The 25423-nt window shown below is 39.5% G+C and overlaps 1 protein-coding gene across 4 annotated transcripts in view; it reads left to right on the top strand.

Moving 5' to 3' along the window:
- The window catches only part of LOC112641747 (glutathione S-transferase-like), a 29067-nt gene extending 4250 nt beyond the window's left edge, over positions 1-24817 (top strand). Inside the window, exons 2-8 of one of the 4 annotated variants that reach the window (XM_035697479.2) lie at positions 5876-6034; positions 10906-11004; positions 15640-15691; positions 17562-17694; positions 20622-20763; positions 22944-23075; positions 24468-24817. In XM_035697479.2, the coding sequence (XP_035553372.1) occupies positions 10918-11004; positions 15640-15691; positions 17562-17694; positions 20622-20763; positions 22944-23075; positions 24468-24638 (717 nt within the window). In that variant the 5' untranslated portion in view covers positions 5876-6034; positions 10906-10917 and the 3' untranslated portion in view covers positions 24639-24817. Of the gene's footprint in view, positions 1-5875; positions 6035-7329; positions 7536-10418; positions 10616-10686; positions 10839-10905; positions 11005-15639; positions 15692-17561; positions 17695-20621; positions 20764-22943; positions 23076-24467 lie in introns of those variants that run through there. The other 3 variants (XM_035697478.2, XM_025419025.3, XM_025419024.3) reach the window with 3 other exon arrangements.
- Positions 24818-25423: the final 606 nt, after the last annotated feature.

Raw genomic sequence — 25423 nt, 5'->3', positions numbered from 1 at the left:
TAGATCAGCTAACTTCCCCCTAGAGCAAGCAATCCAAGGGAGAACAAGACAGAAACAGCAATGTCCTCTACAATCTATCATCCAGGGCCACACTTCTGATGATAGTGACCGATTGGAAACCCATGTAGGAAGAGAAAGCATTTGGAGAGGAGAAGGGAAGCAGAGTGGGAGCCAGTCAAGGAATCTGAGGAGGTGGTGTCCATGAAGTAGGGGAGAGCCAGGAAAGAGTAGCGTCCTGAAGGAGAGGAGCACGAGGACTGGAGAGTAAAGGGTGAATCTGGGGACAGGAGGCCACTGCTGGCCTTGATGAGCGCTGTGGAATGTGGGACAGAAGCCTGACCAGAGTGGGTTGAGGAGGAAATGGGAAGTGAGTAGAGACAACTGCTACTGATCACCCTTTTGCGAAGTTTTGCCCTAAGAAGGGCAGATGTGTGGGACAGTAGACTTTATCTGTGAACTAAAAAAGAAAGGGAATGTTAAACAGGTTGGGGTCGGCTTCATTTGTGATCGTGGGAAGTCACCTAAGAGCAGTGAGGCTGTGTACTACACAGTGACAGAATTTCCTGAAGGCACTTAGGTTATTGGCACCAGGAAGTTTCCGTTGCTCTGGAAAGTGTGCCATCTAGTGCTCAGCCATGGCAGCCGAGTCAGACTAACTTCTCAGAGTAGGTTGTTTCAAAACAATCTGTTTGCTGGAAAAGAAATCACTTTTTCCTGTAAATCTTAAATCTATGTTGGAAAACTGCCAAAATGGAAACTAGAAATTTCTGACTGAGAAGCCAAGTTGGAAAGTTTTCCATGCTTCCTTTCAACACCTTCTAGTTCATTCTTCTCATTTCTTTCTCTACCATCTCTTTTCCTTTGTCCATCAGTCCCATACTCAGTTTCCTTTTCCATTGTCCATTTCTATGATAAAGATCGGAGTGATGCTCCTACAAGCCAGCAGCTAGGGGACAGGCATGGAACAGATTCCCCTCACAGCCCTCAGAAGGAAACACCCTTGTTGACACCTTGATTGCAGACTTCTGGCCTCCAGAACTGTGAGAGAATAAATTTCTATTGTGTGAGCCACCCAGGTTGTGGTAATTAGTCGCCAATGGCCACAGAAAACGAGTGCAGCTACTTTGTGATAAATGAGAAGGAAAACACACAAAACATAGATGACTCTCAAAATAATGATATGGACTGGAAGAAACTAGACAAATCACAGCACTTATTGTATGCTTCTACTTACGCGAAATTCTAGAAATTGCAAACTAATTTTGCACGACCAAGCAGACCAGTGGTATGGGGAGCGACAGGAGGAAGGGATTGTAACAGGGCATCAGACCTGCTGTATTCAATCTACTGACTGTGGTGATGCTTTCATGGGGGATGCATATGTCAAAACTTATCCAACTGTACACTTGAATTATATGTTTTATTATAGGTCAGTTATGCCCCCAAATATGGTAATAATACTAATGGAGGCAAATAAAACCCCACAAATCTGTCCTGTAGATAGTCATTCTGGACAATTCATCTGCACGCCATGCTGCCTTGCCTGCCTCCCTGGCCTCTGGCATGTCGCCTTCTAATTACAAACTGACTGAAGTCTCTCCTGTCCTAACCCTCTTAGCCATCTACTTCTCCACCCCTCAGAAAAAAACCCAACAAACACTATAAAACAAATCAAAACAGTTCTCTATCTCTATCTGGTTTTCCCATTGGCTATATCCTTCCCACTTATTTCTCACTTCCAAAGCTTCAGACGTCTACATTCTAGCTACACTTCCTCTCACCAAAGGCCAAAGTGTTGAACTTTTGTTTCATAACCAATGAACTAACCACCACCTTAGTCCTATTGTTTCAAAGGTCTCTTCTCAGTTTCATCTTCTTTGACCTCTTTACTGTAAACACAAGCCCACCCTCCCTCTCCATCCACAACTTACTGCCAGAGCCTCCCTGCCCTCCACTAAGCTCTAGTTCTCATGTAATTTGGGGGCTCCCTTTGCTTATTTAGTGATTTATATGTCTTTCTTGCCACATGCTGTCACACTCATTGCTTCCAATCCTGCTTCGTTTCAAAAGGTCAAAATTAAAAAAAAAAAAAAAAAAAGGACAGAATTTTGGCGAAATGAATAATAAGTTATCAGTGACAGCCCTCCCTCCTCTGGAGCTCAGGCTTGTGAAGGATGCTACAGAAATGCTCCAGAGCCTGAGAGTGGGCATTGAATGCAGCATTTGATGGGGCAAGTTGGACGAGCCTCAAGAATGACATGATTGCTGTCCCACACTCTCTAAGTTCCTTTCCTTTTTATCTTGAAACGTCTCCACCGCTGTCTGCCAGTCCATCAAGGCCTTTTCCGTCATGACAACTTCACTGGTGAACTCAACAAATACTGGGCATTCCCACAAGCACCCCTGGATATGAATGTTTCTTTCCATTCTGTTCCTACGTCCCCAGGTTATAGTTTCCTCACCCTAGCACTGGGGAAAGTGTACAGGGCGGTGGTAGTAGTTAGTAGAGGAGAAACATTTCCTACTCAGTAGGAAGGCTGCTATTAGGCTTTGTAGGTGAAGGCTGGGCCCCATGCACAGAGATGGGGAAACATGGAAGTTGATTGAAATTCTGTTGTTAAATAATCCAGTCATGAAATGGGCAGAAGACACGAACAGAAATTTCTCCAAAGAAGACCTATACAAGGCCAACAAGCACATGAAAAAATGCTTTACACCACTTGCTATCAGGGAAATACAAATCAAATCTACAATGAGATACCACTTCACACCGGTGAGAATGGCGAGAATTAACAAGACAGGAAACAACAAATGTTGGCGAGGTTGTGGAGAAAGGGGAACCCTCTTGTCTGTTGGTGGGAATGCAAGCTGGTACAGCCTCTCTGGAAAACAGTATAGAGGTTCCTCAAGAAGTTAAAAATAGAGCTACTCTATAATTGAGCAATTGCACTACTGGGTATTTACCCCACAGATACTGATGTAGTGAAACAATGGGACACTTGCACCCCAATGTCCATAGTAGCATTGTCCACAACAGCCAAACTATGGAAGTAGCTGGGATGTCCTTCAACAGATGAATGGAGAAAGAAGATGTGGTGTATATATACAATGGAATATTACTCAGCCATCAGAAAGGATGAATAGCTACCATTTACTTCGATGTGGATGGAACTGGAGGGTATTATGCTGAGTGAAATAAATCAATCAGAGAGAAACAACTATATGCTTTCACTTCTATGTAGAATATAATAAATAGTGTAAGAGACCATAAGGGAAAGGGAGGGAACTTAGCAGGGAAAAATTAGAGAGAAAGACAAACCATGAGAGGTTCCTAACTCTGGGAAACAAACAAAGGATTGCAGAAGGGGATGGGTGGAGGGATGGGGTGACTGGGTGACTGGCACTAAGGAGGACACATGATGGGATGAGCGTTGGGTGTTATACTATATGTTGGCAAATTGAATTTTAAAAATATTTAAAAAAAAGAAATTCTGTTGTTATACCATCCTGACAGTGTTGTCTTACCTCAAGACTTAACCATACTTTTTTTGAGGTTGCCCTGGATACCAGTTGTTCCGGTATTATTGTGAGAAAATGAGGAAGGAAGAATCAAGTAGCATACTTAGCAGCCATCTTACCCTCAAGACATCTAATCTCCCTATTTTAGAAGCATAATGGCAGGGATCCAGAGATATTGGGGTTTGTCTAGGGTCACAGGGTTGGTCAATGGTAGGATCAGCCTATAGGCCAGATCTCCTGACATAGGCCAAAGCCTCTCCCACCTATTCACTGATCCAGGAAATATCTTTTGAATCCTAATATGAGATGTTGCAAGGGTACAGAGATATGGGGATGAGAAAGAGAGACAAAGGTCTTTGACTTCAAGGAGTTTACATTTTAGTGAGAGGAGATAGGCCACAAACAAACAAATAAATAAGTATCACAGTTATAACCTGTTATAAGGATATGAGGAAAATTGAACAGGAATTACACCAGAGAGTCGCTTGTGGGGGGGGGGGGCAGATAAGGGGAGAGCTTTGTTTTATATTTTTCCAGCATGATGGAGGTATAATTGACAAATAAAATGGTAAGATATTTAAAGTATACAATGTGATGTTTGATATTCATAAATATTGGGAGGGGATTTCCCTTGAGTTAATTGACTCACCCATCACATCACATATCTACTTTTTTTTTTGTTTTTTGTTTGTTTTTGTGAGAACATTTAAGTTCTACTTTCTTAGCAAGCTTCAATTATGCAATAGTGCTATCTACCTATAGTTGCCATGTTATACACTGGATCCTCATACACCGTTCATCTTCTGGGTAAAAGTTAGTACACTTTTACCAACAAGGGCTCTACTTTAGATGGATGGTGAGGGAAGCCCACTCTGGGGAAATGGCCTTTAAGGTGAGACACACAAAGTGAGAAGAAACCGGGCAAGCAAGGAGATGGGCAGAGGGATTCTAGACAGATGGGCACCTGGTGACTCAGTTGATTAAGCGTCTGACTCTTGATTTCTGCTCAGGTCATGATCTCAGGGTCATAAGATCCAGCCCTGCATTGGACCAGTGGAGACCGTTTAAGAATCTCTCTCTCTCATTCCTGAAAAAAGAATCTCTTTCTCTCCCCCTGTACCCTTCCTTCCCAACTCACACTTTTACACTCTCTCTCTCTAAAGAAGAGAGACAGGAGTTCCAGACTGAGGAACCAGCATCCTCAAAGCACTTCAGGTGGGAAAGTGTGCAGCGTCTTAAGTACCCCAAGCTAGAAGAGGCTCAGCTGCAAAGTGGGGGATAGCTATATGACCTGAGATGGGGTGGCAGATAGCAAATGACACACTCCTACCAGTCCTATCAAGGAATTTGGATTTTATCCTGATGAAATGGGAATCCAATGTCTGGCTTTTTTCCATAAGATTTTGCCCAGACAATATAGTATTTTAGGAGATATAATTTCATGTTATAGGTATTTGAAAACATATCTTGAACTATAGATGAAAAACTCATCTGCTTTCACACCAAAAAAAAAAAAAAAAAAAAAAAAGGAGGACAAGAAAACTAAAACCAAATCATAGTGTGTGGATTTGCCAAACTAAATTAAACTACCTTTCTGGAGGGACGCCTGGGTGGCTCAGCAGTTGAGCGTCTGCCTACGGCTCAGGGCATGATCCTGGGGTCCTGGGATCGAGTCTCACATTGGGCTCCCTGCTGGGAGTCTGCTTCTCCCTTTGCCGGTGTCTCTGCCTCTCTCTCTGTGTCTCATGAATAAATAAATAAATAAAATCTTAAAAAAAAAACAAACAAACCCTACCTTTCTGGAGTTTAGTGGATAAGTATGTTGGTATGATTTATTAAATTGTAAACAAAATAAATAAATAAAAAAGAATTAAAATGTAATGGCCTTTTTATTTTTTTAAAGAGTTTACTTATTTATTCATGAGACACACACACACACACACACACACACACACACACACAGAGGCAGAGACACAGGCAGAGGGAGAAGCGGGCTCCATGCAGGGAGCCCGATGTGGGTCTCTGGGATCACGCCCTGAGCCAAAGGCATATGCTCAACCTCTGAGCCACCCAGGTGTCCCTGTAATGACCTTTTAAAAAAGGATGAGGCCAGCTAACCACGCTAATTGAGACTACTGTTTGCTGGGTGTAACTCACTGACAAGGTAAGAGTGAACCAAAACATTTCAACAGAATCATTTAAAAATATCAGGAAGCTTCTAACTTAAACCTACGAAATCATTTCAAAACCAAAAGGAGCCTTGTAATGGAATAATTGCTTCTAATATTGTTTTATAAATTAATACTTTTATGCTAAGCTTTCTTTTTTAAATATTTTATTTATTTATTTGACACAGAGAGAGCGAGAGCACAAGCAAGGGGAGATGCAGAGAGAGACGGAGAAGTAGACTTTGCTGAGCAGGAAGCTGGACATGGGGCTCCATCCCAGGACCCCAGGATCATGACCTGAGCTGAAGACAGATGCTTACCCGACTGAGTCACCCAGGCACCCCTATGTACGCTTTCTTGAAACAAAGATTCCAGTACAAGATTGTGTTTGCACATACACTGCATGCATATACATATATGTAAGGAAAACATGTACTAAATGCTAATGGGCTGAATTGTACTGAATTGTGAAGTTCCATGTTTTAAGGTTGTTTGACAACTTAAAAACATGAGATGAATATCGAAGAAATACTTGATTTTGCTTAAACGTTTTCCAATATAGTTTAAATAAATTAACTTGTTTGCTTATCTGGCTATCATCTGATTATTTTACAAAGCCTCCTTTTCTACTATTCATAACAATTTAGTTCCTAGAACCAAGCCATCCTCTGGCATCAATACTGAAGCACAGACTCTTTCAAAGCAGACCAACATGTGCCAGGATAGTATCTATATGGAAGCAAAACAAACTTCCCTTTATGTCATCAGCAGGACATAAAGATTTTCCATAAACCAGAAAATATGCATCCAATTCCCATAGACACATGAAGATGTACTGTGCACTAGGCTTCTAGCTTGACTTTTATAGAGGGGAACATCCTTACTCTTTCTCTTAGATTACCTAGGAATCAATGTTACTAAAAATCTGGTTTCAGAAAACAAAGCAGAACAGGGGCATGATGCCAAGATAATTAGAAATAGAATACCAGAATGCTAGGCTGAGGATCAAGGAAAAAGACGTGCCATTACTAGTCTGTTTAATTCCTTTTAATCTTACGCCCTTTACACAACGGGTTACTCCTTTAATTTTTTTTTAAATTTCAGATGTCCTCTTGAAAGCTGTTAAATTATCTACTTGGCAGGGTTATCTGCCTAATGATGTTCTTCTAGCTAGAATGAAATAAATGCACAATAATTGCTTCTAATCCCTTTTTTTCCTGCAAATAGGTTGAGGAGTATTGTGATCAGTGCTCTTGGAAACTATTGAGCTTTCTGACAATTTCCCTTGACTTTCAAAAAAAAAAAAAAAACAGATTTGGAAATGTTATGAAAGGAAAGAAGACAGCTGGAAAAAGTTGGTGGAAGATATTTTGTTTGGAAATCTATTTGGGGTCATTTATAGGAGGAAGTTCAGTACTTGCTCTTAAGCAAACAAGTTCAGTTGTTAAAATCCAGCAATTATGCTACAGTGTGTTTTATATACGTGTAAGTCACAGATACTTAAGATATACCTTTTTTTTCTGCTTATAATAAAGTTATAGCTTTAACGAAAGCCCCAATTACAATTCAAATAATTTAAAATGGGTTAACCATATTGATTTAGTTATATTTGCCATATACTCTTGTTACTCTCTCACCTCAAATTAATATGTATAGTTGACACAAGTAGACGGGGAACTTAACATTATATGTTACACAATCGGGGGCTCTCCCAGCTGTTACCCTAGCCCTTCTCTGCTTTCTTTTTTTCTCTAAGGTATGGTTTTCTCTATTAAGTCTCAGATAAGCTGTGCCCCAGGTCAAGTACTCATTAATGTCACAGTCTTCAGCTGGGGGACAGGTGGGCAGGTAAGTTGGGGGCAGAGGCCTTCCACATCCTCCCCAAAAGGGGAGGGAGCAGGATAATGGGGGAGCCCTGTGCTGGTCTAGTCAACTCCTGGGGGGTGGGGGTGACCCAGGAAACCCCAGGTTCAGAATGCTGAGGATGCCCCCACTTGGGGGAAACCAAGGCTTTGCCTGTCTAAGTAGGGTCCAGAAAAAACAGAGGGGACAAGAGCTTGTGCCCCAGGCTTATGGGTTTCTGGGAACCACCCCCAAAAGTGAATGCTTATGGTGGGGAGGGTCTGGACGGGGCCCCCTTGGCAGTCTTGCTGGGAGTTGGGGTGGCAGGCCCTGTGGACAGCCGGTAAAGTTCTGGGTGGCTTAGGTCCTCCCCAGCTCAGGCTCCTACCTGTGCTCATCAGAGCCTCCCTGGCATATGACCCAAGGTCACCCATTGGCCTCCACTCTACAGGAACTAGCCCAGAGCTGATGGAACCAGAGATCATTGACCATAATATTTAGCCCCAGGTCCTCATGGGGGCCTCCCCAGGCTCCATGAACTCAGCCTCTCTCACAGCTCCCCAAGATGACATGAGACTCAGAAGCCCATTGTCCTGTGGGAGGCACCTGCTTTCTTCCACAGCTGTCCCACATCTGCTGTAGGTGAGACCAGATGGGAAGCTGGGTCAGCTCACAAGCTCCCCGGGCCACAGACTTTTCAAGGGAAATTTTCAGAGTAGATACTGTAGGGTGGAGATCCAGGTGAGCCAGTTCACAAATTCAAGAGTGCATATATAGTTTTATATTTCTATAACTGAGTTTAATTTCTATTTTGAGCCTCATTCCACCAGGGATACAAACTAAATCTAGGCTGAGCATTCATCCCTGAAGTGGGAATGAGCACTGTTCCAAATCTCCTTGTGATTCAGAAGCCACCCCAGGGCCTTTAAAGCTTCAGTCCATTATGAATAATATCAGCTTTTGCTGAGCAATTAAAAATATTTTTATGATGGGAAATTTCATACATTTATGAAAATGAACAAATAATATAAAAAACTCATACCCATTGCCCAGCTGCAACAATTAGCAATAAAAGATCACTCATGTTACTGAGGCTTCCATCCATTCCCGCTCACAACTGGGTTAATTGGAAGCAAATCCCAATATTATACTATTTTTCCCATAAATACTTTGACATGATTCTCTGAAAGATATGGATTTTTTTGGCTCAGTGTAATATCCATGTATTATTTCCTAGTTTCTGTCGACCAGGAATCCAGCTTTGCATTGATGGGATCCTGCGCTCAGAGTCTCTTAAGATCAAGATTCCTTCTGAAAAGCATTCCATAATATCATTATAATACCTACAAAACTAAGAGTAATTCCCTTATGTTAAATGTTTGTAGTTCAAATTCTCCCAGCATATCATCTATTTTTAAATTAATTGCTCTGTTAAGATCAGAATCCAAAAAAAGTTCCTATACATTGCATTTGTTTAAAGGATCTCTTAAGTCTCTTGAACCTATAGATTCCCCTGCATCTCTAATTTTCATGCAAATTTAAAAAATTCTTATCACCACAATATAAGAGAAGAGGGTTCTAAAAAAAAAAAAAAAAAAAAAGAGTAGAGGGTTCTTTGGGAATATGTAAATTATTTGACCTGCAGGACCGTGCTTCTCAAGCTTCAGTGTGCATGTAAATCCCTGGGAATCTTAAAATGTAGATTCTAGAGGGTTTGGGGTGGAGCCTTTCCTAACAACTTCCCAGGTGATCCATATGTTGCTAGCATGGGGACCACTCTCTGAATGGCAAGCCTGTCCAGTTCCACATTATAGATTTTGTTGATTTTGCTAATTGCATCCCTGAAGTGTTCATCTGTTTCCTGTATCCCATAAATTGGTATCTTTAGGCTTGATTGAATTCCTGGTCAGTTGTTTTGGCAAGAATTCTTCACAGGCAGTGCTGTACACTTTCTATTACATGACATTGGGAAAACTGTCATGTCTGGTTGTCCCAATTTAGTGATGTTAGGTGTTTAGAGAAGTCAGCCTGGCCTCTCCATTCTAGAGATCTCTATCACTAATTTCAGCAGCTATTGATATAACCGTTGTCTAGATCTAGATCAGTGGTTCTTAATGCTGACTGCATATTAGAAAGATTCTAAAATACACTGGTGCCAGAGTCCTTTCCCAAATCAATGTGGGACAAGGGGGGGGGGTGGCAGAGCAGGGGGGGCAGGGAACGGGGGTGGGGGGAGAGAGAGAGAGAGAAGGAGAGAGAGACTGAGATTGAACCACCAATGTGCACTCATGCACCTGTGTGTGTTTCAAGCACCTAATAGGATGATTCTAAAGTACCACATAGGGGGCTGAAAAGCCATAGGTCTAGATTACTTATTTTTCATTCTGGTTTCCCAAATGATAATATCCTCAATCTATCCTTTTCTCTTCATTTATTTTGCTGAGCTCTTAATGTGTAGAATTGTTTGTTTAAAAAGTGAGCCGGGTGATATGCTGCAAAGTAAATCAGGTCCCATTCCTAGCATGAATACGCTGACTCTCTACTCTGAAAGCCACTCCTGCCCCTCCATACAGCCTCCTGTGCTTCCAGGGACCCACTTCTCCAGGTACCTCAAGCTATTTTTGAATGTCCAGAGCCTGTCACCCCACCAAAGCTACTCCCCATGTCCCATAAGCCTTGAGTCTATCTTGGGGTGGTGCAGATAGGCTTTTAATTTCTATACTATTTTAACTTCTTCAAAGTGAGCAAGGGTTATGTTTCTTAAAAAAAGGCATTTTCATTTTCATTTTCAGAGGAAAAAGGATGAAAAGACCCAGTTTGCCTAACTCTGCACTTTTGCTTTAAATCCTAATGAGTCATTGAAAATCCTCTTGAATGCTGTCTCCAGGCTTCAGAGGACACCTCAAAGTACAGAGATTTACTTGGAAAGTGAAAAACATCAACCTCCCCTAATCTCTCCTGGTTTTGCCAGTCTGGGCTGTCAGTCTGTGCTGTGCTGGTAGGAGGAGGGAGGCGGATCTGTACAGATAAAAAGGAAAAAGATTGGGATGCTGGAAGCTCACCACCTGCTACGGGAGGAAGAGCTGGTCAGAGTCTTATTTTTGAATTCCTTCCATCTGTTTGGCTTCCTCACTTATCCTCTATTTTTAAAAATGTATCTGTTATCCAATTAAGCTTTGAGAACACCAATTTGTGATGATAAACTCCATTTGTGAGACAGAACACAGAACGCAGACATCCTTGGAGCTGAGGAACAGCTTTGACTTTGGGCACAAGTCCAGAGCTTTCTGGTTCACTTTACACTGCTCTGTATGTTTCTGTTTCTCTCCTGCTCTTTCTCTCTCTCTCATCAGTCTCTCTCCCTGTTGATTTGCAGGAATCCTTAAGCATGGCGGGAAAGCCCAAGCTTCACTACTTCAATGGACGAGGCAGAATGGAGTCCATCAGGTGGCTCTTGGCTGCAGCAGGAGTAGAGGTAAGACGCTGGATTTATTCATATTGTTTCATTTTTAAAAAAAAAGATTTGATTTATTTGTTTGAGAGAGAGAGAATTGAGTGGGGATGGGGGGGTGGGGAGGACGTGGGGAGTAGAGGAAGGGAGACCCTGGGATCATGACTTGAACCGAAGGCAGCCACTTAATGGACTGAGCCACCCAGGTGCCCTCATATTATTTTCATAATGGGGTCGTTGAGCACTTACTTAGAGAGCAGTTATAGGAAACTTCTCATATGATTCCTGAACAAAAAGCTGGTTTTGCCACCTGCTCTTTGGATACTCGGCTGTGAGGGAGGGAGTGAGTTCTTTTAAATAAGTGCCCAAGTATCGTGGAAACTGGTTGTGGGTACTGAGCTGACCCAAGGTGAAGCAAATAATAACAAACGAGGAAAGGAAGGGAGGAAGGGACTTGTTCTACCAAAGAGTTTCTTTCCATTTCGTCCTTGTCAGCCAAGTATTGGATTTGCTTAACTACATCTATCTCATGAATATTGAGAAACAAGGTGTTTTTTTTTTTAAGTGCATAGAAAAGTCTCATAGAGACTGATGTTAGAACATATCATTCATTACCAAAAATATAACTATCCTATACTTTAATGAAGTTAAAAATTCTATTCTCAACATACTTAAAAGCTAAGTTATTGAAGTTTTTTTTAAAGATTTTATTTATTTATTCATGAGAGAGAGAGAGAGGCCGAGACACAGGCAGAGGGAGAAGCAGGCTCCATGCAGGGAGCCTGACATGGGACTCGATCCTCGGACCCCAGGATCACACCCTTGGGCTTGCACACAAGTGCGCTAAACTGCTGAGCCACCCAGGATCCCCGTTATTGAAGTTTATACCGACCTTTCAAAGATAAATATTTGTGTCTATATACACATTCATATATACACATTCACTGTGAATATAAAGCAATTAACCTCTTCTGTGACCCACAAATTTTTTTTTTTTCCTAGTCACTCCTAAGTGGGTCTCTTAGATCCAAAGATGAAAGAACAGGGAGTTTTCTTCACATTTCTGTGGTTTAACATGAGAATAGCAAATAACCCCATTCACTTGATATTTGTTTAGATTCTCTACATTGTTTTGGCCCTGACAGAAGACATATGTTCATCTGTTCACTAGGAATGCAGATACCTTATATAAATGCAGCTTAGAACACAGTTTATTGTTTTTATTTTATTTATTTTATTTTTATTATTTTTATTTTTTTAAATTTATTTATGATAGTCACACACAGAGAGAGAGAGAGAGGCAGAGACACAGGCAGAGGGAGAAGCAGGCTCCATGCACTGGGAGCCCGACGTGGGATTCGATCTTGGGTCTCCAGGATCGCGCCCTGGGCCAAAGGCAGGCGCCAAACCGCTGCGCCACCCAGGGATCCCTATTGTTTTTAAATATTTTGTGAAACATACTATTTTACAGTATCTGGTGGTACCAAGGCTTGAAGACATTTCAGGAGAATAGAACAGATGTTTTATACTAGAATCTAAAGAAACCTATAAAGCTGCTTCCCAGGAAAAAGCCTGATGTACATAGAATTGTAGGGTCTCCAAGAAGCCACAAAATACATAACATATCCTAGGCCCCCAGATTAAGAATTTCTGCTATAATAAAGCAACAAATTCTTGTGGACAAAGTTCATTATCACTTTTTTCAAAAATTCCTTTATTATGAATTATTTAAAATTTGAAGATATGTAAAGTTTAAAGAATGCTTGCTTTGGCAGAACATATAATAGAGTATGAAGAATATTCTAATAAACACACATGATGCCACTATATGGAATGAGTATTATTATTTTGTCATATTTGCCTTAAGTCTTAAAAAAACATATGGGCTATGGGCATTTTTTTTTAAAGATTTTATTTATTTATTCATGAGACACACACACACACACAGAGAGAGAGAGAGAGAGAGAGAGACAGGCAGAGGGAGGAGCAGGCTCCAAGCAGGGAGCCCGACGCGGGACTCGATTCCGGGTCTCCAGGATCACGCCCCAGTGGAAGGCGGCACCAAACTGCTGAGCCACCCGGGCTGCCTTGGGCTATGGGTATTAATGTAATCTTCTTTTAAAAATAAAACATTAACATATAAAGCTAAAATTCAGTTGGACCATCACCCCCATGTCACATAAGTAACCCCTATCCTGTTAGTCCAGCCTTTATATTTTTATGTGTGTGCTCACCAACCATCGACTTGTGCGCCCTTTGAGATAATTTATATAAGTGGTTCCTTTGGTGAATCATTCTTTATTTTCCTCCTTACACTCCATATTATGTCTTTGAGATCCATCCATATTGAGACGGATAAATGACAGATGAATAAATGAAGGGAGTGGAGAATCAGAGTCATTCCTTTATTTTTATGTAGTGTTGATTTAACATTTGATCTGAATAAAATATGGTAAAACACACAGGAGATGATGTGAACCCAAAGCCCACATACCAAAAACACTCCAATTTCTTTGGAGGGGGCACTATTTTTAGTATCTAATAAAAAAATTGAACTTGTAGTTTCTTCTTCCAATGAGCTAATTTTTTCAAAACAGTAAAAGGCCAATTCTCCTTTCTGAGCCACATGAAGCTCCTTCCTGCATCTTCTGACTCCTCACAATTTTTATATTAGGGTTGGTATCCTCAAAGCTTCTTAGAGTTAGAAGAAAATTCTATAGTCAATATTTACCTTCTGTGCCTGATTTTTTCCTTTTGATATGAGTCATAGGAAATTTTCAGAAGTTAAATAATCATGCTCTAGCATCAGTGACTTTGCTAAAACAGCTGTGTTTTGTTTATCTTCAGAGCCCAGGGTTCTTGCACATTAAGCCTTCAAGCAAAAGATAAAATTGAAGGAAACACACCATTAAAAACAAAAACGTTCATGTGGGAAATCTTTGGTGTGTGATCTGGTCAAACTCAATCTAAACCTACCAGAAAATTCCTCGTGCAGTATATAGTCTGAGGAATTTTGCTGTAGCCCATGCCTTTGTTCCATGGCCACACCCAGACTATGAACTCCTGGGTGCTGCCCTCTCTCCAAGCTGCTCTCAGGGACCCACTTGGTAACACCTGGGCTGGAATTGGAGTTTGGGGCTGAGCTCTGAACTCTTGGAGCCTTGCCAAAGTAGACAGTTACCCTGGAGTTCCTGATGTGAGAAATTTGAGGAGAAATTGAAATCATAAACATATACTTTTTTTGCCCCATCACATTACATGAAAGTCATAAGCAATCTTTAAAAGTAAGGAAAAAGCGCTTTTTGGGAAGCGTTGTTTTATGTCTTAGTTAGTCCTATCTGTATCCTCAGATTTGATGTCAATTTGGGAATATGACTTCTTCCTATAAAGATTATTGAAATACAAATTACACATTTAGCAAAATGATAATATCTAAAATGTAGTGAGTTTGGAGATAAGGGATTCTAGCCCTGGTTCTTCCACTCTTTAGCTGGAGGACTTCAGGCAAGTCAATTAACCTCTCTGGGCTTTATAAGCATCACATGAAGGCTTGGAAAAGAAGAGCACCAAGAGTCGTAGTTAATGCTGGTCTTCAAGGTTTAGGAATAAGGATGATCAGACATCTTGGTTTAATAGTAAGTATCCAGGAACAGTACTAGGGAACCACGTTATCCGTATCTTTTCTTAATATTTTTTATCATTCCAAACTGTAAATGTAAAATTTTAAAATTATTTTTGTTACAGTGGGGGTAGAATAGAATCCTTGGGGAAAACACTGTTTTCCAATTACATGTTGGGGTTTTCCATCTCTAATCATGATAGAAATAATACAAAAAATTCATTGTGTTTAAATTTTATATTAAAATTATACTGTACAAAATGGCCATGTTCAGTCTGTGGATATATTCTAAGACTAAGTCTCTGGAAGGTAACTGGTAATAATGTAACAATAAAGCAGAAATCTAAGACAAAAAAATTGAAAGCTGCAAGAAATAAACTGTACCTTGATTCTTCTTTCCTTAATGCTACAAAGTATCTTTTGAGTTTATTCAGTTCTATTGTTAGATTGCTAATTTCTGAGATTTGCTGCAATTTAATTTTTCTGTGTCTAACCATCTTGGGTTTAAAAAGAGAATATATAATAGAATGATCAAAGTAACATTTGGTTGTTCTTGAACCCTGGAAACTAGGGACAACAAACACTACCCAAGGGAAAGTTCTGAGGAAAACAGTAATGGTGAGCCAAACATGAGTGTTGGTCTTCCTTTGATAGGATCTCATTTAAAACATGACAACATTATGAGTAGGTATTAGCTCCATTTTCACATTTTAGGAAACTGAAATTAGAAGAGAGTTATTTGTCTGAGCTAATAAAGGGAGTAGCCTGCAGTCAGATCTGAAAAGTCTACCTGGCAGGCTCCATCCACACAACAGGAGGTATCAATGTTACTCAATCAACTGAATTCAGTAAATCTTTTGCTTTAGTTTTATACAAAAACTTCCTTAGGTTCATAGAACCCAGAAAAGATCAGCGTGTGTTAAATAACTCCTTGAAACATTGGTTTCATTGGTAGTTAGGCATTATTCAACTTTTTCCATAATACCAAAAGTAATAATAACAAAAATAATAGCTACATATTCTTTTTTTTCATTTTTTAGTTTGAAGAGGAACTTTTTGAAACACGTGAAGAATTTGAGAAATTAATCCAAGGTGAGAAAAAAGCGCACACACATTCAGTGGAGAAAATTAGCTAGACAGTGTCTATCAATATCTCTATGTCAGGAGGGCAGCACTTGGATCTTGCAACAAGCTTATGAATGCTCAAAGTAAGAGGAGTCCTGCCCTTGAGCTTCTAAATTGTAATCATTTCAGCACCGTCCCCTTGTTTCCTCAGCCCTAGGGATGATACTTTCCGCAGATGTCACCTTCATGATACTGTACTGTCCCTTTGTTGCCTCTCAGTTCTCCAGGACCTAGTTAACTTCTTTGTAACTTAGTATGGTTAAAGTAATTAACTAGTATGGTTCTATCTCCCAGCTAGACCCTGACTGATGTAATTAGGGAGAAAATGTTCTTCCAGTTAAACCTGGAGGCAAGAGGAGAAAAACCAGGATGTTCTTGCCATGGATTCAGTCCAGAGAGCTGATTCAACTTAAGGAAAAGTGGGAAAAGTGCCAGCTTTACTGTTGCCCTTTTGATGAAGAGTCAGAAAGACATAGGAAGAGAAGGCGGGAAGGATGGTGCAGAGAGAATGGAATTCTTTTAAATTAAACCATGGGCCTCTTAAGTTGCTGTTGATGTGTAACGCAAAGATTCCCTAGAAGACTGAAAAAATAAGCTCCAAACAAAGAGCTGTCACTCTGATGGGAGGCCACTGGGACTCTGGTTCACATAGGTGAGTGGCATGGAATGTGTGGAAAGTACATGGAGGCAAATTACAAGGAGTGCTTTGAATTTCAGGTTGAGGTTAAATATTATTGTCTTATAGGTGAGGATGTGGAGGAAAAGGAACCCTCATGCACTGTTGGTGGGAATGCAGATTGGTGCAGCCACTCTGGAGAACAGTATGGAGGTTCCTCAAAAAGTTAAAAATAGGACTAACCTATGATCCACTATTGGATATTTATCCAAAGAATATGAAAACACTAATTCGAAGAGATATTTGCACTTATGTTTATTGCAGCATTATTTACAACAGCCAAATGATAGAAGCTGCCCAAGTGTCCATTGATAGATGAATGGATAAAGATGTGCTATACACACACACACACACACACACACACAGAGAGACACACACACACACACACACACACACACACCTCTGGAATATTACTCAGTCATAAAAAATAATAAAACCTTGTTATTTGCAATGACATGGATGGACATAGAGGGTATAATACTAAGCAAAATTAGCTAGTCAGAGAAAGGCACATGCCATATGATTTCACTCATATGTAGAATTCAAGAAACAAAACAAATGAACAAAGAAAAAAGAGACAAACCAAAAACCAGACCCTTATCTATAGAGAACAAAGTGGGAGGTGGGTGGGGGATGGGTGAAATACATGATGGGGATTAAGAGTGCACTATCGTGATGAGCACTGAGTAATGTATAGACTTGTTGAATACACTACATTGTACACCTGGAACTAATAGAACACTATGTTAACTGTACAGGAATGAAAATAAAAAAAGTTTAACAACAAAAAAAGGAGGGATCATTTGAGGGTCATGTTAACAGCTAGGACATTACTATGATGGTTCAGAGGGAAAGAGTCTCACCAGCAGGGTGGCTACAGGAATGGAGACTAAGTGACGAGAAACAGACATTCTTGGCCAGAAAGAAAGCTTCTGTCTGTACCTTGTTGTATCTCCTGGAGGACACAGCCTCAAGTCTTGCACTCTACACATCTATCTGTGAATAAATACATAATTATTTCTCCTTGTGGATTAGTCTGTAAAATATTTTAATCATATTTAGTTACGTAGTCCCATTTTGTAGCACCTGAAGAGTTAAAAAAAACTCAGATGCTACCATTAGGGACAGTAAATAATCCAACTTTCCTTTGTACATTTAAAGGTGGAACTCTGATGTATGAACAAGTGCCCATGGTCGAAATTGATGGAATGAATTTGGTAGAAACGAGAGCCATCCTAAGATACTTAGCTGCAAAATACAACTTGTATGGAAGGAATATACAGGAACAAGCCTGGTAACAACAATTATTTTTTACTTAAACAAGCAAAAAACGAAAATCTAACCATTAGGCATGTTAGCAATTGTATGTAGTTCTTGATAGATTACCTGAAACTTCTTTTCTTGTTTTTTAACTTCTTATGGAAAATCTAACACACAAGGAGAGAGACTGGTAAAAAAAAAACCCTATGTACAGAGTTACTTTCAACAATTATCAATTCATGGCCAGTTACACAGTTTATTTCATTTTCTAATTCTCTATTTACAGAGAACAAAGCAAGGACAAAAACCAGTGAAGGAAATCTGCCTCTTCCTGATGAACTCTGTGTTTCGCTCCACTAGGTGGGAGTAAAGCACAGGGTAAATCACAAGAACAAACTCAAAATTTGGAGTGTGAACCTGTGAAATTGATTCAGGAAGTAGCCTTCCTGAGGAATAGCCACCTCCTCAGTCTCTGGCACACCAGATAGTCACCCAGTCTCCCAGACATTCTTCAGAAACATAACTAAAATTTTTAATGCAGTATAATTTTTGAAATAGAGTTTGTATTTTAAAATCTTTTTTTTTTGTATTTTAAAATCTTAACATAAGCTTTCTCATGCTTTCTAGCAGATTCTCATAGCCAAATTTCTGCTGATTGCATCTCTGCAGTGTAGTTTAACACGTTCCTCTGTCTCTGTATTTCCTGTCAATTGGTTGTAAGATATAGAAGTTTTATCAGACTCAAGTTCTTGTGGTTTTTGCAAGACTATTTCATAGGTATTGGTGCATTCCCTGATCAGGAAGCAAAAAATATCTGCTTGTCTATTTACGATGTTAACACCATTTGTGTTCAGTACTATCATTCCTTCTGCATTTATTATCTAGAATACTTCTATAAAGAAAAGTTTTTCTTCATCTACTCTCTGGTTATCTGGAGTACAATTTCCTCTAGGAAAGACATGATAGACCTTTGTTTACCAATTTTCCAAATGAGTTGGCTCACCTGCATCCTACAACATTGACCAATTAATTATTGTTATTATTCTAGTATCACTGTGATCTTGTCAATTTAAATATCTCTGAGGTGTTTCAATTCACTTCAGTTGTTACTCTTATTGATGCTCAAATTGTACTACTTTTGGCCAGTGGGAGTGAAGTGGCTCCTGGGAATGTTTGACCTTACCCTAGTTATCTCTCAAAATTTCCTTATTACCTGATAAAATGTGATAATCCATATTTATCTTGTACATCTCTTGTTCTAGACCTGAACTCAGCCATTTCTCTGAGGAGCTGTGGTTCCTTTTACTGCAAAATTGTTTTTAAGTACATCTTTCATAAAACTAATGTTTATAAATTGAAAATGAATTAAGAATTTTTATGGTGCCTTCACTGAGATATTGTTATGATACAACCTCATATGTTAGAGACTTTATTATTTAAAACTCTTGCAACTACAAAATCCCAACATAACCCTACTGTTGCTATTGCTCTGGCAATTTGTTGCTGTAGACACCATCTCTTACGGTTCTGTGAGTTGACAGGGGCCAGCTGGATGGCACTCTTCAAGAGTCTCTCATGTGGTTCTTCACTCATATATCTGGCACCTGGGTTAGGAGAATTGGAACAAATGGGCCTGGTGGGGTATGTCTTTCCTTCCACATGACATCTCCATGAGGACAGCTTGAGTTTCTATGAGGTGGCTGGCTTCCCTCAGAGCAAATGTGGAAGAGGACCAGGTGGAAACTGTAAGACTTCTTTTGACCTAGTCTTGGAAATCTTAGAACATTACTTCCCCACATTCTGTTGGTCACACAAGTCCTCAAGAACCATTCAAATTCAAGGGGAGAATGAGACTCATTCTCAATAGTAGAAGTAGCAACGAATTTGAGGCCATTTCAAGATACTTGTTGCTATTCTGGGTTAATGCTAAAAGAACTATGGCTCTGAAAGATTAAGAGACTCCCTTTGGACCAGGACAGGGTTTGCCAATGCCCAAACCAGTAGTCTTTTCACTATGGTGTCTTGTCTAACATAGTATCTATTTTTCGATTCATTCTGGCATAAAGATGTGAGTGGTGGCAAGGGGAACTGTTGAGTAACTTCTGTGCCTTCTTGAATTGTTCTAACTTTCAGAACCTTCAGTCCAGGTGGAGATATTGTTGCTGGCATAGAGGTTCCTAGTTATCTCTTCCCCAACATGTATAGACATGGGCAATTTCATTGATTTTTACATTTATTTTTATTTTATTTTTTAAAGATTTTATTTATTCATGAGACTAGAGAGAGAGGCAGAAACATAGGCAGAGGGAAAATCAGGCTCCCTGCAGGGAGCCCGATGTGGGACTCGATCCCAGGATCATGACCTGAACCAAAGGCAGACGTTCAACCACTAAGCCACCCAGGTGCCCCAGTATCATTGTTGTTATAACATTTAAATAGTCAAATACAATCTTTGCCTAATATATTACTTTAGGACTATTTTAATACATTGTGTTTTATTTTATTTTATTTTTTAAAAATTTTTATTTATTTATGATAGTCACAGAGAGAGAAAGAGAGAGGCAGAGACATAGGCAGAGGGAGAAGCAGGCTCCATGCACCGGGAGCCCGATGTGGGATTTGATCCCAGGTCTCCAGGATCACGCCCTGGGCCAAAGGCAGGCGCCAAACCACTGCGCCACCCAGGGATCCCCTACATTGTGTTTTAATTAGCACTCATGTTACACAGTTGATATTCACACTCACATAATTGCTCCCATACTTTAGTCCTATAATTCTCCCATTTCTCAAATTGATCTTAATATCTCAAAGGATATTAAGTAGAAATGGTATTAACTCATGGGACACTGAGATACCTGCTAACAAGGCAGGTGGAACTAAGGCATTATTTAATATGTTTCTTTGGATCATGAAATGATGGTTCCTTTATCTGGAACTCTTGAATTATCACCCCTTCTCTAGGATTGACATGTATGTAGAGGGCTTGAAGGACCTCAGTGACATGATTATGTTCTTTCCACTCTCCCTGCCTGGAGAAAAGGAGATGAATCTTGAATACATCCTTGAAAGAGCCACTACAAAATTCTTCCCCGTCTATGAGAAGGTAAGTGACAAATTCTGCCCTGCTGTATGACTCGGATCAAGGGGGAGAAAAACTAACTAAACTAAAAATAAAGAACTTCACTGGTGGGTGAAAGATCCCAAAAACACTCTGTGAAAGTAAAACTCTTCCCCCAGTTGCCATTATGAAACAAATCTCTTTCCTCTCACCTCAGTCTTCTGCATTTTATTTTTTAAGGATTTCATGCATAACTTCAGCAATATTTGTGGTTCTAGTGCTGACATAATTTCAGTTGCTTGATTTAATTCTGGAGTAGGGATCCCTGGGTGGCGCAGCGGTTTGGCGCCTGCCTTTGGCCCAGGGCGTGATCCTGGAGACCCAAGATCGAATCCCACGTCGGGCTCCCGGTGCATGGAGCCTGCTTCTCCCTCTGCCTGTGTCTCTGCCTCTCTCTCTCTCTCTCTCTCCCCCCCTGTGTGACTATCATAAATAAATAAAAATTAAAAAAAAATTCTGGAGTAAAACAGAGTCTTGTAAAGAGAATTCTAGAGGGGAAAATCCCACACTAATTAGAGAGCTAGAGTGAGGGGAAAGGATGGATATTACTTCTAAAATACACGGGATAGTACCAGGGCTCAGGGTACTTCATAAGGCTTATCTGAATTCTACACAATATTCAAAATGTTAAGAAAAAAATTGTTCCAAAACTGATACTATTTTTCATCTGTCTCTTCATTTTTAACAGCTGAAAATATGTCTGAAAAACTTGAGCTTTAAGCAAATACTTAGTGCCAGCCCCGACACAGAGTTGGATAGCTTCTTGAGTTAACAGTGCTCTTGACCTCAAGGTCAAGATGCGTTTGATATAATATCAGTCAATATAGGAAAGGATCATGAATAACGTTAAGCTTTGGTAAAAACAAGACATCAGTTTTCCAAACCCACCAGCAATGCTGTTTTAATCCATCCTTTCCAGGTTGAGTAATAATGGTTCTAATTGAATGATTTAGTACATACACTTAAATATACTTATCATATCAATTATTTTATGGTCTAATCCTACAGATTGTTTAATTGATATTTATGTACTTAATACAGATTATAGATATTCTAACTTCCTAGGTTATACTTTTCCGTTAATTACATTTAGTGAGTTATCAGTCCCCTTGGTCCAAGATGGAAGACGGATCAAACTGAATATTCTATACCTCCAGCTTTCTTGTTGTCATTCCTTCAAAATTATTTGAAAGATAATCCATTCCATTGTAATGAGCATATGAGTTAAGAGATTTTTTTTTTTAGTTAAGAGATTTTTATCTTATAGTTTTACCAATATTGAGAATGGGATGGATGAGTTATGTTTTTGTGATGGGATACTATGAAGAACAGAGACTTCTCTCATGGCTAAAAATAGTATTAACAACATCATCAAACAGAACTTTCCTGATGGTTAATTTTTGCCAAGTGCTTACTATGTGTTAGCACTGTGCTATGCATTTTGCATGCATGATCCCATGTAATCTTCTTAAATTCATTAAAGATGTGCCACTGTTCTCCCCATTTTGCAGAGCATAAAGAAGCATGGTAACTTCCCTGATGTCATACAACTAATCACACTGGGGCTGACACTCAGGTCTCTCTAACTCCATGTCCAAGCATCACAAAATCACAGAGTTTTAGGGCTACAAAATACCTTAGTGACTTTCTACTCCAACCTTTTCTATTCAGTTGATTTTGACTCAAAGTGACCTAGCAGTCAGAGCCCTATTAGAAAATTTACTTCTAGAAATACGGTGGGGGTCCCTGTGAGAACAATGTTCTCCCACGAAGAACAGTGCACTAAGGATCATGACCTGAGATGATGTGAGGAGAGAATTATCATCCTACACCCAGGAGGACCACCAATCCAGGCTATGGGGGTAAAATTATTCTATAAAGGTTCATAGAATAGGCACAGGAGATGTAATGAAAAGAAAACAATGGCATGTGAGATTAGGCTGTTTCTGGTGTGGAGAATTCTCAGGACAATTCAGGCTATCTCATCTCTTTTGATGAACAAACCGAAGCCCTCAGAGATGGGATTTATATGTGTTCACACAGCTAGCCAGCAGCCAAGCTTAGGAGCCAGGTCTCTAAACTTCTAGATTTTCTGCCAATTCTCACTGCCTTTATCTGCTAGGTATGCCCCTAAATCCTCTACTTTCTTTTCAACTGTCATGCAGGCACTAAGAGATCATGGGCAAGATTTTCTTGTGGGCAATCGGCTGAGCTGGGCTGATATACAGCTCCTTGAAGTCATCCTAATGGCTGAAGAATGCAAACCCAGTGTCCTCACAGGCTTTCCTCTGCTACAGGTAATGTTATCCAAATAACTCCCAAGAACTGCAGGAAGAATAAATTTTTATCATTCATTTATTCTTTCATTCAGTCCTTCATTATTATTTAAGAATCTACTAACTTCTTTATGCCAAGACCTGTGCTAAAGATACAAATATGCCCTTAAGGAAACATGTAGTGGGCGAGAGAAGCACATAGACAAATAACCTCAATCTAAGGTAGTAAATTTAAAAATAAAGTGAGAAAGAAAAGCAGATGAGGGTCATCTGGGCCAGCATGGGGATCCGAGGCAGACTTCTGATCCTAGGCCTTCAGTCTCCAAGGGTTTGCCCTGAATGTAGCAGAACCTCAATAAAATGGCTGTCTTCCTCTAGATAAGGTGATGGGAAAACATTTAAGATATTATCATCCTAACATAGCCATTATTTAACAGTAACCATAACCACCTACTATATTCTTATTATGTGCCAAGCATTATACCAAGCACTGAATGAGCATTACCTCACTGATTTTATTCCATCCTCAAAGTGGATAGGAAACAAGGCTCCAAGAGGTCAAATAACTGTCCTTCAAGTCACAGTGTTGGTAGGTGACAGGACTGGGACATAACCCTCAGCTGATTCCATGACCTGACTCCTAGAACACTCTGCTAACCTAACCTAACCTTTAAAAAATATGTTTATTTAAAATATAGTTGTTGTCAAAGTTGTGATAACTCTGCAGCCTCAACCTCCCACTTCATGTTACACAATAAGCATGTTTTGGTATTTTTATGTAATCCGCCTCATTTTGATACAACCTAGTCTTCTATTTTTGAAATTTTCATGATTATATAATATTCCATGTACTATGCTCAGAATAATCTTATTTTAAATAGTGAAAACCATAAACAATTTAAATATTCATACCGGAGAAGGGTCTACATAAACAAGGATGCATCCATTGGGTAGATTTTATACAGCCACCTAAAGGTGTATTTTCAAAGATTACATAAGGACATGAAGAAATCCTTATGACATAAGGACATCTATTTATTAGTTATATATCAGGATACTCAGAAATATTTGCTCTTACGAGTAATATTGCAACAGCATCTTCATGGGTATAAATTTTTCATTTAAAATGGTGGTATCACTAGGAAGCAATCTGAAAAATGTGGTCACTTGGTTACAGACTAGGAACATTTTTGTGTTTTTTGAGAAATACTGCAAAGTTGCTTTGTACAAGGGTAGCATCGTTTCACAATGCCACACAGTGTGTGAAAACACCATTTTATCCCCTACTTCTGCCAGCCATGAGGAATATAATTTTTACACAAGGTTTCTCTCATTTGCAAAAATATGTATCATTTATATTTTGCCTATTTTGCCATATTCTCTTCTCATGGACAGTATACTTCTGCATTTTAGGAATTCAAGGCCAGAATAAGCTACATTCCCACAATTCAAAAATTTCTCCAGCCTGGAAGCCAAAGGAAGCCTCCACTAGATGAAAGCTCCATTGAGAGCGTGAAGAACATATTCAAATTTGAACGTGGCATGTTTCTCAAAAACATGAGCACTATAGTAGCCGAGTATTAAAAAATGAAGAGGGCTAGAGAATTTGGCAAATGTTTCACTTTGCATTTGTAGCAGTGCTCAGGAAGATATCATGAGGCCACTTTAATAAAGTAATAAGAAGCAAAAGGAAATAAACTAATACTTTGTAAATCGGACAACCCTTTTTCATAAAACAATAAAACACCAATCACTCATCAAAATGAAGATCCTTCTGCATTCTTCTTATTGCAAAAGAGTAAAATCATAAAGGCAATGGATATCAAGGACTTCTTTAAAAGACAAAAAAAACTCCACATATACATATACCCTCACCTACTTCCACATCCTTTTGGGAAAAGTCCAGGACATGGCATAGATTCAAACTAGTTTCTTAAACTTTCAATCACTAGTGCATTTTACAGATATGGCATATATTTTTATAATCAATTTCGTAGTTTCTGCTTCAGTATCATAATCAGAGTTTGAGTATGAATTATCAATCCAATTCTCATTTATCTCTGATAGTAAGTATGCACAGTACCCCAATGATGGCCACTTTTTCCAACTTTGTGCTAACAACCTCTTTAGCACCATTGGTATAAGTGGGATTTTTTTTTTTTTCTTTTTAAGTAGACTATTTTCAAAGTTTATCAAAGAATTTTGTCTGGGTTTTCTATTTGGTTACCCTGGTAGGCTCTCTCCTTCCTTCCTTCTTCCCTCCCTCCCTTCCCTTAATCGCATTACTTATCACTGGAAGTCTAATAACTTCCTTGGAAGTCAGCTGGGAAAGGTAACTGAACACAACAGTATCAACTCTACCCACCATT

The sequence above is a fragment of the Canis lupus genome, chromosome 12 (genome assembly GCF_003254725.2).
Source record: "Canis lupus dingo isolate Sandy chromosome 12, ASM325472v2, whole genome shotgun sequence".
Lineage (NCBI taxonomy): Eukaryota > Metazoa > Chordata > Mammalia > Carnivora > Canidae > Canis > Canis lupus.
Note: the sequence above shows the minus strand (reverse complement) of the source record. Positions and strands in the feature narration are given on the sequence as shown.